This window comes from Trachemys scripta, chromosome 22 (genome assembly GCF_013100865.1).
Source record: "Trachemys scripta elegans isolate TJP31775 chromosome 22, CAS_Tse_1.0, whole genome shotgun sequence".
Lineage (NCBI taxonomy): Eukaryota > Metazoa > Chordata > Testudines > Emydidae > Trachemys > Trachemys scripta.
The window spans coordinates 1,017,739-1,029,163 of record NC_048319.1 but is presented as its reverse complement, the minus strand read 5'-3'; the positions used below and the strand labels follow the sequence as shown (position 1 = coordinate 1,029,163).

Below are 11,425 nucleotides of genomic sequence, written 5' to 3'. Positions count from 1 at the left end.
CCTGACCTGGGACTGAGGAGACCTGGGCTCTTTTCTAGCAAGGTACTTGTCTGGCCTCCTCCCGGTCGTGCCCGGGCATGTCACAACCAATGAATTTTAGCTACACAGGGGTAGGAAGTATCATCCCCTTTTCACGGGGCAGATTCAGTGACTTACCCCATGTCACACAATGAGGCTGCGGCAGAGCTGGGAACTGAACCTGGGTCTCCCAAGCCCCTACTCACTCGACCGCCTCTTTTCCCTAGCCAGTCCCCAGCTCTGCCACTCACCTGCTGCATGCCCCTTGGCAAGCCACTTCATCTCTGTGCCTGTCCCCTTTTTCACTCGCTGTCCATCTGGTCAGTTCAGACAGGGCAGGGACAGTCTCCTGCCCAGTGAGTGAGCAGCACTCAGCACAAGGGGGCTCGGCTCCCAGCTGGGATGTGTTACCCACCCCCATCAAGGGGAAATGGAGCTAGGTTGTGACCCCCTCTGCGAACGGGAGTTCAGCAGGAGCAGCTGACCTGGAGGCAGGTTTGTCGCCAGCTGGCCCAGTTCATCCCTGCTACGACTCCGTCCAATTCCTGAGATGAGTTTGGCACCGAGACCTCAGCCAGGTGCTACAGACCCCAGGGAGGGCATCTCCACAGAAACCAGGTACCTGTGTTTATTTGTAGGCAGCCCCTGGAGGGTGGCATTGAGAGCCACTATAGGAAGGCGGCACGTCATGTTGCAAAGACCATGCGCCTCTGGGGGCTGTACTTCTTCAGGGTGCCCAGGGGGATGCTGCTCACTTGGAAGTTCCCCCCGCAGATAGTCACAGGGCCGCTGTACTTGGGGGTGAACTCATCTTGATGCTCAGTCCCAAAGAAGCGCTGCCCCTGCCATGGTGGGACCAGGTGAGAGTATTTAATCTGGGGAGACAGGAAAGGCCATTGCGGTGTGTGTGGGGGGATTCCGTCATTAACCTCACAGCCCCTAGAAGTCAACCACCGCTCAGCTCTCTGGCTGCTGACCACTAGCCTGTAGGGAGCAGGGTTCAAGTCTAGGCCAGCCAGCGGCTCTGAGCAGCCTGCCCCCTCGATTGCTCTGACCCTGCGTGCCCTCTGGCAGAAAAGCAGAGGCTTCCCTGCTGACAATGGAAGAGGCAGATCCCCATGGCAGCTGGGGTGGCTCTGGCCTCACCCAGTACCGCCCGCACCCTTCCACTGCCAGTCTGTTCACTGGAGAGCCTTTGGTATCTAAATAGGCCCGCTGGGGGGCAGCACATTGTGTATTGGGCTATTAACTGGGCCCAAGTTCAGAGGTGGGCAGCCCCCGACCCTTCCCTGCTCCCTCCAGAGAGGCCTACTTGTGGGGTCCACTTGCAGTGTCCTTTTCCCTCCCAGCTGCTGGGGGGCATGAAGACTTGCTCAGCTATCCTTCTCACCAGGCCTTTGTCCTGAACCTGGCCCCATACGCCAGCAATTGCCGTACCTGCTGTAGTGACTCTTCTGAGGGCCGGAGCATCCACTGTTTGTGCGGGACCAGCATAGCCTGTGTGGTCGTGACAGTGCCTTTACCTGCTCACAAATGGAATAAAGAGCAAAGTCAAGGCATGAAATGAGCAGGAAACAGGCAAATTTTGCAGTTTGACTCAATCACAGACCTGTCTGGGGTCTGCACTGACTGGGAGTAGAGACACAGGCCTCACCATGGGCAGCTCACTGCACAGATGCAGGCAGAAAACCTGCCACGGTGCATAAGGAAAGGGATGAAGAATGATATGGAAAACACTGCAATGCCAGTCTATGCATTAATGGTGCCACCTCATCTGGAATGCTGCATGCAGGACTGGTCACCTGATCTCAAAGGACACAAGAGGATTAGAGGGAGTTCAGAGACAGGGAGGAGAATGATTAGAGCTCTGGAAAATCTTCTCTATAAAGACAAATGTTGAAGACTAACTGTTTATTTTAGAGGAGGTGAATGAGAGGACATGACGGCAATATACAGAATCATGAATGTCACGGAAAAGGCAGATTGGTCACTGTTCACCCTGTCATATACAGGTGGACACAAAGGCAACAAGTTTAAGAATGATCAGAGGAGGATTTTTCTTCACCCAATGCATAACCAACCTGTGGAACTCCCTGTCACTAGACATCATCAGGACTAGACGTTATATGGAGAACATAAACATCCATTGTTAGACCTTCCTGCCCCTCAGCCAGCCTCTCTCGACACGGGTTAGAGAGAATCTACCCTTACAGCCAGGCTATTGCAGAACTGTCCGTTATGGGGTTAACACCTTCCCTGAAGCATAGGGTGCTGTCCACGGTCAGACTCAGGAGAGGGGATTACTTTGGACCTTTGCTCTGAATCACTATAGAAATTCCCAGGTTAGTGCAGGAAAACTCGACCTGCCAAGATTCCTGCTCCCAGTGCTTCAGAGACCTGGACTCTATCCCCTGCCAGCTTGAGAGGCAAGCTAGGGGCAGTTCTGTGCAGCCCGCACAATGCACAGCCTGCCATCCCAGCACCCTATCCCAGCTCTCCCAGCCTAGGAGCAAGGGAGTGTCAGGTTGCTCATGCAGGGGGAGCAGGATAGTTCCAGAGCTGTCGTCGTGACAGGGTGACTGGCTTGTGGTCCAGAGAGCCTGGGGCTAAGCCAGCTAGGGGAGCCACTCACACAGACTCAGACTACTGGACATTCTGGTACTTCAGAGTGACCTTGCATGCACAATGCGTGAGCTCACACCACACGGGGGGCACGCTGGCCTGCTATTGCTGGCCTGACTTTGCATGCACGGTGTGTGTGACGCTGGCAGACCATGTGTTCTTCATTATGGGATCTCCCATCTGCTACTGAACAAAACAATATCCATTTCTATCTCAGCAGCGGCAAGGGATTCACATTAGAAAAGCCGGACTGTCCAGTGTAAAACCGGATGAATGTCCTGCCTAAAACCAGCCTGGATGATAAGATGAGCCGCATCTGAGAGGAACCAGGTGATTCAAATAGAAAAGGCAGCAGGTCTCCTGCAGTGAGGAAACTGCCGAGAAAGGGGGTCTCCTGCAATAAGCCCCAAGGAAGGGACAATGCCTCAGGGCGGAGGGGCTGTGCCCAGTGTAAGACTGGACGAATGTTTCTCTATGTGTGTGTTTGCTTTTGGGAACTTCGTTCATTTAATAAAAACCCAGACCAGGACACTGATTAAGCAGCACTGTGTGGACTGTCATTGAAGGAGCCCTGAAGAAGGGGAAAACATAGGGAGGGCACTGCAGAGGCACCCTGGGCCACAAGGGGGTGCTCGGGTGGTGGCCACACTGAGCAGGATACGTTCACTCAGTAATAATGCAAATAACAAGGAATGCACACACACACTCTCTCTCTCTCTCTCTCTCAGTAGATTCCAGAGCAAAGAACCAAGAGGTTAGAGGGGATCTTTTTAGCCTCTTCCACTCAAAGCCCCGTATAAATCCCGGCCTGGGACTGCACAAACAAAGCTTATAATTCACACACTCCACTACCTCTTCCAACCCAGCGAGAGAGAGAAGGCCTTTGCTTCTGGAAGTCAGCTGTGGAAATTCCAGCAAGAGGAAGAGAAGAGCGAGTGTCTGGCTCGTGTCCACCGGCATATGCTACAAGCCACCCACAAGATGGCAGTGCAACCCTGAGGCTCACACAGGTGGCACCTTTCTGGTCTCTGAGCACTTTGACACTGCTCCTCTGGGGAGGCGGCCAGCCTTCCAGATTAACATCCACCTGCCGGTCCCTGGGAGTGCTGACTAGCACTGACTAGCACTGCCAGGCGCTGTGCTAGCACAAGTTCCCTGCCTGGCTTTTGGGGTCACTGTCCCATTCTTGTAGACAAAGACAACCCCCATCGCAGTGCAGCACAGGCCTGCAGCCTCCCACCCAAACACGCCCATCGCTTCGATACCCAGTTCACCCCGCTGCAGGCAAAGTGACTGGCAGGGGCAGAGCACCAGGATCCCATGCAAGGAGCAGCCGAGAGCACCCGGCTGGCACAGCAGCCTGAAGCTGCTCCTGGGACGTGTCCCAGGGTTGGGAGCCGCGCTAGGGTCCGAGGGACTTCGCCTTACTGGGATAATTAAAGGGCACGTGGCTCTCAAGGTGGCTCTTGCTGCTGGACGTCTCCCTCTGGCTCTTGGGTGGCGGCTGATAGTCCGAGTGCTGCGTCGTGCTGAAGAAACAGGCGTTTAAATGTTTGTCACCCAAGGGCACTTTGCTTTGTTGTCTCCACGGTGGCACATCTGGCTGAGGTGGACGTTCCCCCAGGTCAATCTGGAGTAAACAAGAGCAGAAGTTAACGGGCAGGTGCTGTAGCCAAATGCTCCACTTGGCTTCCAGCCGTAAGTATGAGCACTCCACTCAGACAACACAAAGAGGGCCCAGGTCCCCACTGTTAGCTGCAGGATTCTGGCATCCTGCATTGCTTCTGCCTAGGGATGGTGACTCCACAATGATCCCGCGGTTCTCGCCAGCTGGCCTTTGGAGAATGAGCTCTCTGTAGTTGGCCTCGCTGGAGGCTCTCCGCAAGGCCTGGCGAAGGGTGCACTGTGGCAGTCGGAACAGGAGCCAGGCCTCCTAGGGTATGTGCCCGAAGACTGGGACAGGAGACTGGCCATGCGTGAATGTTACAAGTGAGCAAGGACAGAGTGTCCTTTAGAGACCCCAGCCTGCAGCAGGAAGCAGCTCTGGTCCTGTGCACATTCAGTGATCTTTAGAACACAGCGCTGCTCCGTGATAGCTGCTGCTGAAAGGTGAAAGGCAGGGCACAGACCTGGGTGTGGAAGAATCGGTTAGTGGTGGTGGTCGCACGCTCCCGACTCCTCTCAAGGTCTTCGTCGCCTTTAGGGATCGATGAAGTCTGTTTGCTTAGACACGTAACTTTCACGGGGGCTGGTAAAGGCAAGAAGTGAGTCCTGTCAGGGTTCCCAATTCTGAACAGGTTGTCGCTACCGCAGCATTCCTGGGTGGGATGGACAGCTGGAAGGACCCTCCCAGCTGTGTCCTCAGCACGTGGAAAAAGGCTGGTCTTGTGGTTAAGGCACTAGGTGGGGGCAAGAGATTTGGGTTCATTTCCCAGTTCCGCCACAGACGCCTTTTCTTGGGCAAGTCACGTAGGGTCCCAAGCTTAGGTGGGGGCTCTTCACCATTCCCAGTCAGAGATGCTGGGTCCTGAGCATTTTGGAAGATCTGGCCAATGATTTTGGTGCCTAAGTAGGAGCTGAGCTCCTGACAATCTACACTTTAGTATCTCTGAGTCTCAGTCCCCTGTCGGTAAAATGGGAACAATAATCCTTCCTTTCTCCCGCCTCTCTGAGCTCTTCAGGACAGAAATCTCCTGCTATGTGTATGTGCAGCACCCAGCACAATGGGACACATTGCCATGGTTAGGGCCTCTTGTTGCTATGTAATACAAACACTACTGGGTAGGATACAGGGTTGAGTAGCTGTGGCCCCCAGTTCTGTCTGAGCTGAGGCAGAATGCTGGCAGCTGAGCTTTCTGGACACAGGATCTGCTGCCTCTGGGACAAACCAAGGGTGGGAATAACATAGGGGTAGGAACAGGACAGTTATCCATGTGGAGGCCATATCTTCACTGACTATGGGCCAAATGCAGAACTGGTGTAAGCAGGTCCCCCCCGCTGAAGTCAACTGATGTACACCTACTTACATCAGGCATTTATCTGGCCCAGCATGGTCTCTGAGACTTAGCGATGGGGGGAGAAATTTCTCTGAGCACGATCGAATTTGGGATAAAACTGGCCCCAGATTTGATCCCCCAAGCACTGGCTTAGGTTTTGCAAAAACAGTCATCCAAGTTTTACACTAGTCCAGTAGGGGCAATAACAGTGAGATCTTGCAGCGTGCTAGTAACAGGGAGACCAAATTTCCCCAGCCCATGCACCAGAGGAAGAGTCAAGCCAAGGAAATTAACAGGTGTGGTTCTCAAAGCACACATCTGTCTGCCCCTTGAAATGGGGTGGGAATATCTTCAGAAAGTAGAAAACAGTGCGAGCAGGGAGCATGGCATAGGAAAGGTCAGTTGTAAATGCTACGCTTACCCTGGGGGAATATCTGTGGCAAAAATTTAAAAATTCTGCGCACAATATTTTAAAATTCTGCATATTTTGTTTGTCAAAATAACACAATATAATCATACCAGTTTCAATTATTTTGGTAAATTATTTCAAAATACCTGTCAGCAAGTAGTCTGTAACAATACAGACAACAAAAAATATTCAGGAAATGTTTTTTTGACAAATAGATTCCTTATTAGGCATATTAATACAGAACTCTGAGTAATCATTTAACTATAATAAAAAAACATATTTTCTGCATCCCTCAGCAGCAATGCGAAGGCTTGGTGGAGTCAGCGGTAATGGAGGAGCTGAGGGCGAGGGAAGTAATTGCTGGGAAGGAGCCTGGGTGTGAACTTGGAGGGTTTTGGGTGGGAATAAGTCTGGAACATGTTTTTTTGGGGGGGCAGGTAGGGATTGTTAGGGAGCTTCCCCCATGCAGACCCTGGCTGACCCCTAGCCTCTCCCATTCATTAAAACATTAAAAATATGTGCAGCACATGAATGATGCGCGTGTAATGGCGCAGAATTCCCCCAGGAGTATACTCTCTGGCCAATAGGAAGGCACAACAGTACTATCTATGTGATCTCTCACTGTGTCAGGTCACCATCCCTCCATACCTAGCTCCCGCCGTGGGAACGACTCCAGTGTCACAGTAAAGAATCTGGTGCGACCATCCCCTGGCTTGATGTTCGTCTTGTGTATTTGGAAGGCAGCACATTCTTTGTCATAGACTCTGCAGACATAAGATGTGAGTTGCTGAGATAAGGTAGTGAGCTGTGAGTGACGTGCTCAAAGACAGCTTGCCTTTAGCGAGCACCACAGAGCCTGGGACAGCAACAACCCCTCAGATGTACTACTTGGCTACCTGTGGTTCCTTGTGTCCTGGAGAGCGTAGGCACGTTTCTCCTCGCTGGTGCTGACACTGCTCCTGGGGTCTCCAAACACAATGGAAGACTTGCTCTACAGAGAAACCACTTTTGAGTGATGCTGTCTGCTACAGAGCAGACCTCACCCGCTAATTACAAGGGAAACAAGGACTTTGCTGACTGTCTCCACGAGCACTCAGGCTTCCCCAGCACACACTCCAGCCAGTGGTGCAGAAACCATGAGGATGAAGGGCACACATCACCCCTTCATTGCCTACTGGAATTCCCAGTTCCAAAGAGACTATTCCTTCATTCTGGCAGTTGTGACACCCAGTCAAGATTTGTGATATTCACTGCAACAGATACTGAGCCCAAGGGCTCGGAAGGCACCAAGCAAGGACTGGATATTTATATGGATAATGAGAACAGCCAGCGTTACAAATCGGATAAAATATATACACAAGCTACAGAGTCTCCTGCTTCAGGCACAAGCCAACCACCAGCTGACGCTAGAAAGCAGCTTCCCATATGGACAGGTCATTACAGAGTAACCTGCACCTTCTTCTGAAGCAGGTGTTCAGAGACAGGACCGCAGGACTGGCAATTCCTATGCTCCCCTCCCCATATCTAACCACTAGGCTCCATGTCCACAGGCTGCCTGAGTGGGAAGCAGTGTTTTAGAAGGCTTAGTCCCATCATAATATGAATTGGAAGCAGCATGGCTGAATTTATAGGACTGTGACGTTACCTTTCCACAGGACTTCACAGGAGGGATCCAGCCACCCTCAAACTGTGCTTGATAAGAAGTGCCATAGTAGGAGCATCTGTCACCTTTAATTGTGGGAATTCCTCCTGCCAAACAACACAGGGAGGGAATGATCTGAGTTACTCCTTTGCAGTTCTCAATTACAGTTCTTAGGAAGTGTAAGAAACTGACATGGGATCTAGGGTTCCAAGGCAGCTGCTCTCTGCCCAGTCTCACACTGACCTGGAGTATCTACCCACTAAAACTAGAGGAAAACGCTATTCTGCCTTGGCTACTTCATCCCTGACAACCCTTCAGCCTGGGGCGCGGTCTGCCCAGAACAAAGGGATTTTGTGCTGCCCATTCCCCAGTCACTGCATTTAGGAGACCATGGTGGCTCTCAGGTTGGGCAAGTATCCAGAGCTAAGAAATCAGAGTCTGATAGCAAGGGCACAAAGTGGCCTTTTCCACAGATCAAAGATCACTCTCTCCTGGACCAAAAACAAACAGACCACCACCGAAGGAGCAAATTCCACTGGACCTACTCTGGAACTGAGGCCACAGTTCAGCAAAGCCCTTAAGCACAGGCTTTGCGAGTGGGAATTGACTTCTTTAACAATATTGCATCTTGGCTCTCCTGTAATTGCCTAGAGTGGTGAGGTCACTGGCTGGCACGGCAAGTAAATGCATTCACTGGCCTTTCAACTCTGGAGGTCTGGGTCCAAATTCTGCACTAGGTCACTAATGTATCTGTGTCAGGTAGACCTGATCTGTGCACAACACAAAACCACCACACAGTTTTGCACAACTGGCAGCGTGTGCTAAAGAGAAGCACAGACTGTAACAGAAACCAGGGATATTGGGAATGCTGCAAGGCAGGACTGCGTGCACCAGCCAAGCTATGGGGTGGGGGCCAAGACTAGAATATCAGAGGGTGCTACAGGTAAAAAGGAAGGTGCACTGGCAGAGCTGCATAGTGAAAGCCTGTATCATCACATGCACCGCCAGCCACTGCTATAAGCCTCTCACTATCATGATCACCAAATTCACACATGAAATTATAAAAGGGAGACCAGTGATATTTAAATAGTTCTAGATCCTAGAACTCAGCACTTTGATGATAAAGGACTCCACTCACTACAGTAAATACAGACTTAAACTGGTTGTAATGGAAACCTAAACCAAGCCAATGAAAACCCCAGTGCCCGTGCATGCCACCTGCCCTGAGACTTACGAGGCCACATCCTGACAGAGAGAGCCCCAAAGAACTTACCCAGATGCACACATGGTGCTTTGGCAATCGGCTCGAATATCTCATATGCTGGGTATGAAAAATGATAGACAGAAGGCAGGAGCTTCAGTTTGTCTTTGTCTCCACAAGGAAAATGATCTTCCTCCTTATTGTAATCAGCTCTGGTGGAGGCTGGTCCCTGCAGAGTCACGTCTGGCCAAGGGTAGCTCTCCCTTGCAGTTGAGGTGAAAATTTTGGTCTGGGAATCTGCATGCATTTGGAGGTGAGATTCTGGTGGACAGACTTTGGGCTTTGGTTCCAGGGATCTCACTGGAAATGCCAGGTGGGTTTCTGACCAGGTTTCCCTGGCTTTATCCATATCCTGATTCAAAACACCCTTGGAGTTTGGAAGCAGAATTGGGTCTGGTTTGTAACTGCCCCATAAGGGAGGGAAATCAGTGCGGAAAGGAGATTCAACAACGTTTCCCTGTGGTCTATGGTCAAACCCTATCTGAAAATGTGAGGCCTTTAGGAAGGGAATCCCTGTGAGCGGGGCTGCGATTAACGACTGGCCAGTGGCTGCCATTTTCCCCTGTAAAGGAAGAGACATGATATCAGACTCAGGTGCTTCGCTTCCTTGTTCCCTTCCTAAAGAACAAAGAGCAAGAGCCTCCAAGAGATAAGAAGGAACAGGAGATAAGGATCTTTATTCTCTGACTGTTCCTCACAAGATGTCCAAGTAAGGCCCTTGGTAGGAGGAGCCTGCATCATCCCAGAAGCAGCCACTTTTGAACAGCAAACATTTGCACTCTCTACAATGAAATGAGCTCCCAGCAATCCCAGAACTGCGGGTACATCCTCCCATGGAGCTGTCCTGCTCTCCCCCAGTGCCATGATAAGAACAGCCTAGAAGCAACTGGGTCTTTGTCCTGCCTCAGATACAAATCCATCTCTGCTGTCAATCCATGGACATTGCAGGGTTACTACCGGGAAGAATCTGGGCCACAAAATCTCAGGGATTCATGGAAGCATTCAGGAAGTTGGCCTTTTGGACTACTTGCTAATCACCCCGTGCCAGGTTCTGGGATATTTCTAACAGGATTATTGGAACCAAAAGGGCAATATTTTAAAACATGGCCAAATGGGGCCAGGTGATAGAGGGACGTTAGCCAAGCTCCTCCGTCCAGGATTGGATGTGCCATGTGTACAGTCAGTGCCTATTACCACAGCTGAGACTCAAACTCAGTCTACCCGGGTAGTTCAGAAAGCAGTTTTATAGAATGAACCAAAGGCAGCCTGCCCCAAAAGCAAACCAATAGGACCCATGCTGAACTAAGCTGGGCTGGGAGTCACCTCCCCTCTGGCTGAGTAAAAACCATGCTGTCCTAGTCTCAGCTGAGACTCACTTCCCATGGCCAAGCTGGTCAAAGGAGTGGTGCTAACCTGGTCTCGGCTGGAAGAGGCGCTTCCCATCTCTCACAGGAGAGCCTGAATGGGTTCTCTTATATAAATGGCCATGCATGTGACTCATGAGTTTGGACAGAGCCACATGCCAGCTGGCATCTGTGGACACTAGCCCAGAGCACTCGGCAGTGGGCTGGTTTTGCACCTCTATGGTCCAAATTAATGCAAAGCATGTAAGCGTATTTAATAAACAACTGCATGCGTACCAGAGTTGGTCTTTCCTATAAACGAGATTAAATTATCTTTCCAAGGTGACTGACTTTGATCAGTCTATTATTATTATTCCTTGCACCCCGATCAGCAATCATTGTGCTGGTACATGCTTACAAGGAAATAACAGGCCCTATCCCCAAGAGTTTACAACCTAAATAGCCATAAATTGGCCATACGCATCAAACACAAGACTCCAGACAAGAAAAGGAATTATTTAGACTTTGAAAAGAAAAACTGAAGACAACCTAAACCCAGTGAGTAACAGCCTATGGGGCAAATCCTAAAAAGGGAGCTGGCTCCGCAGGAGTTCACACACTAACTAGCATCTGACAACAGAACTGTGGCCTCACACAATAATGCTAATCAATGTTTCTCTTCCTTTGAACCCTCAAACGGTACTCCTCATCCATTCATTGCGCCTGAGACAAGCTGACTGTAACTCATCTCCACCCAAAGCTAAACAATCAACTGCAGAATTTTCAGTGTCCTGTGATGTTATCATAAAAGCATCATGTCATAATGGAATCTCAGCAGCGGAGAGGTGAAGAAGATGATATCTGGAGTGACAAAGATGGAGAAAGTGAGAACAAGAAACAGAGAAATGACTGGAGAGGAAGAGGGCTAAAGAGAAGGAGAACATGCGTACGAGAGGGTAAGTTACAGGTGCCAGTGCCACAAGATTTCAGAGAAGCAGCAATGCTACGTCTGCTTATGAACTGGTAGCCTAAGCCTAGCATAGGCAAGATCAGTACCATCCCCGTCAAACCCTGGTCTCCTGCCCCACAACAGCTCATGGGTGGTGGTGACATTGTGGGACTGTGACATCAAAG

The 11,425-nt window shown here is 50.8% G+C and overlaps 1 protein-coding gene across 1 annotated transcript; it reads right to left on the bottom strand.

Moving 5' to 3' along the window:
- Window positions 1–630: 630 nt before the first annotated feature.
- On the bottom strand, window positions 631–9,883 carry TEX45 (testis expressed 45). Its single transcript, XM_034755616.1, has 8 exons — window positions 8,961–9,883; window positions 7,691–7,794; window positions 6,942–7,036; window positions 6,694–6,809; window positions 4,770–4,888; window positions 4,069–4,270; window positions 1,456–1,544; window positions 631–893 (listed from the first exon to the last, which is right to left on the bottom strand). The coding sequence occupies exons 1-8, from the start codon at window positions 9,526–9,528 to the stop codon at window positions 705–707; spliced, it is 1,482 nt and encodes a 493-aa protein (XP_034611507.1). The 5' UTR covers window positions 9,529–9,883; the 3' UTR covers window positions 631–704.
- Between the last annotated feature and the right edge of the window lie 1,542 nt (window positions 9,884–11,425).

Excerpts from the sequence above, each read along its gene's own strand:
- TEX45 (XM_034755616.1), bottom strand. The coding sequence starts at position 9,528 with ATGTCTCTTCCTTTACAGGGGAAAATGGCAGCCACTGGCCAGTCGTTA. Across the intron at positions 7,795-8,960 it reads AGCACCATGTGTGCATCTGG|GAGGAATTCCCACAATTAAA; the intron begins GTAAGTTCTTTG and ends GTTGTTTGGCAG. Across the intron at positions 1,545-4,068 it reads CGTGCCCTTTAATTATCCCA|CAGGTAAAGGCACTGTCACG; the intron begins GTAAGGCGAAGT and ends TCCATTTGTGAG.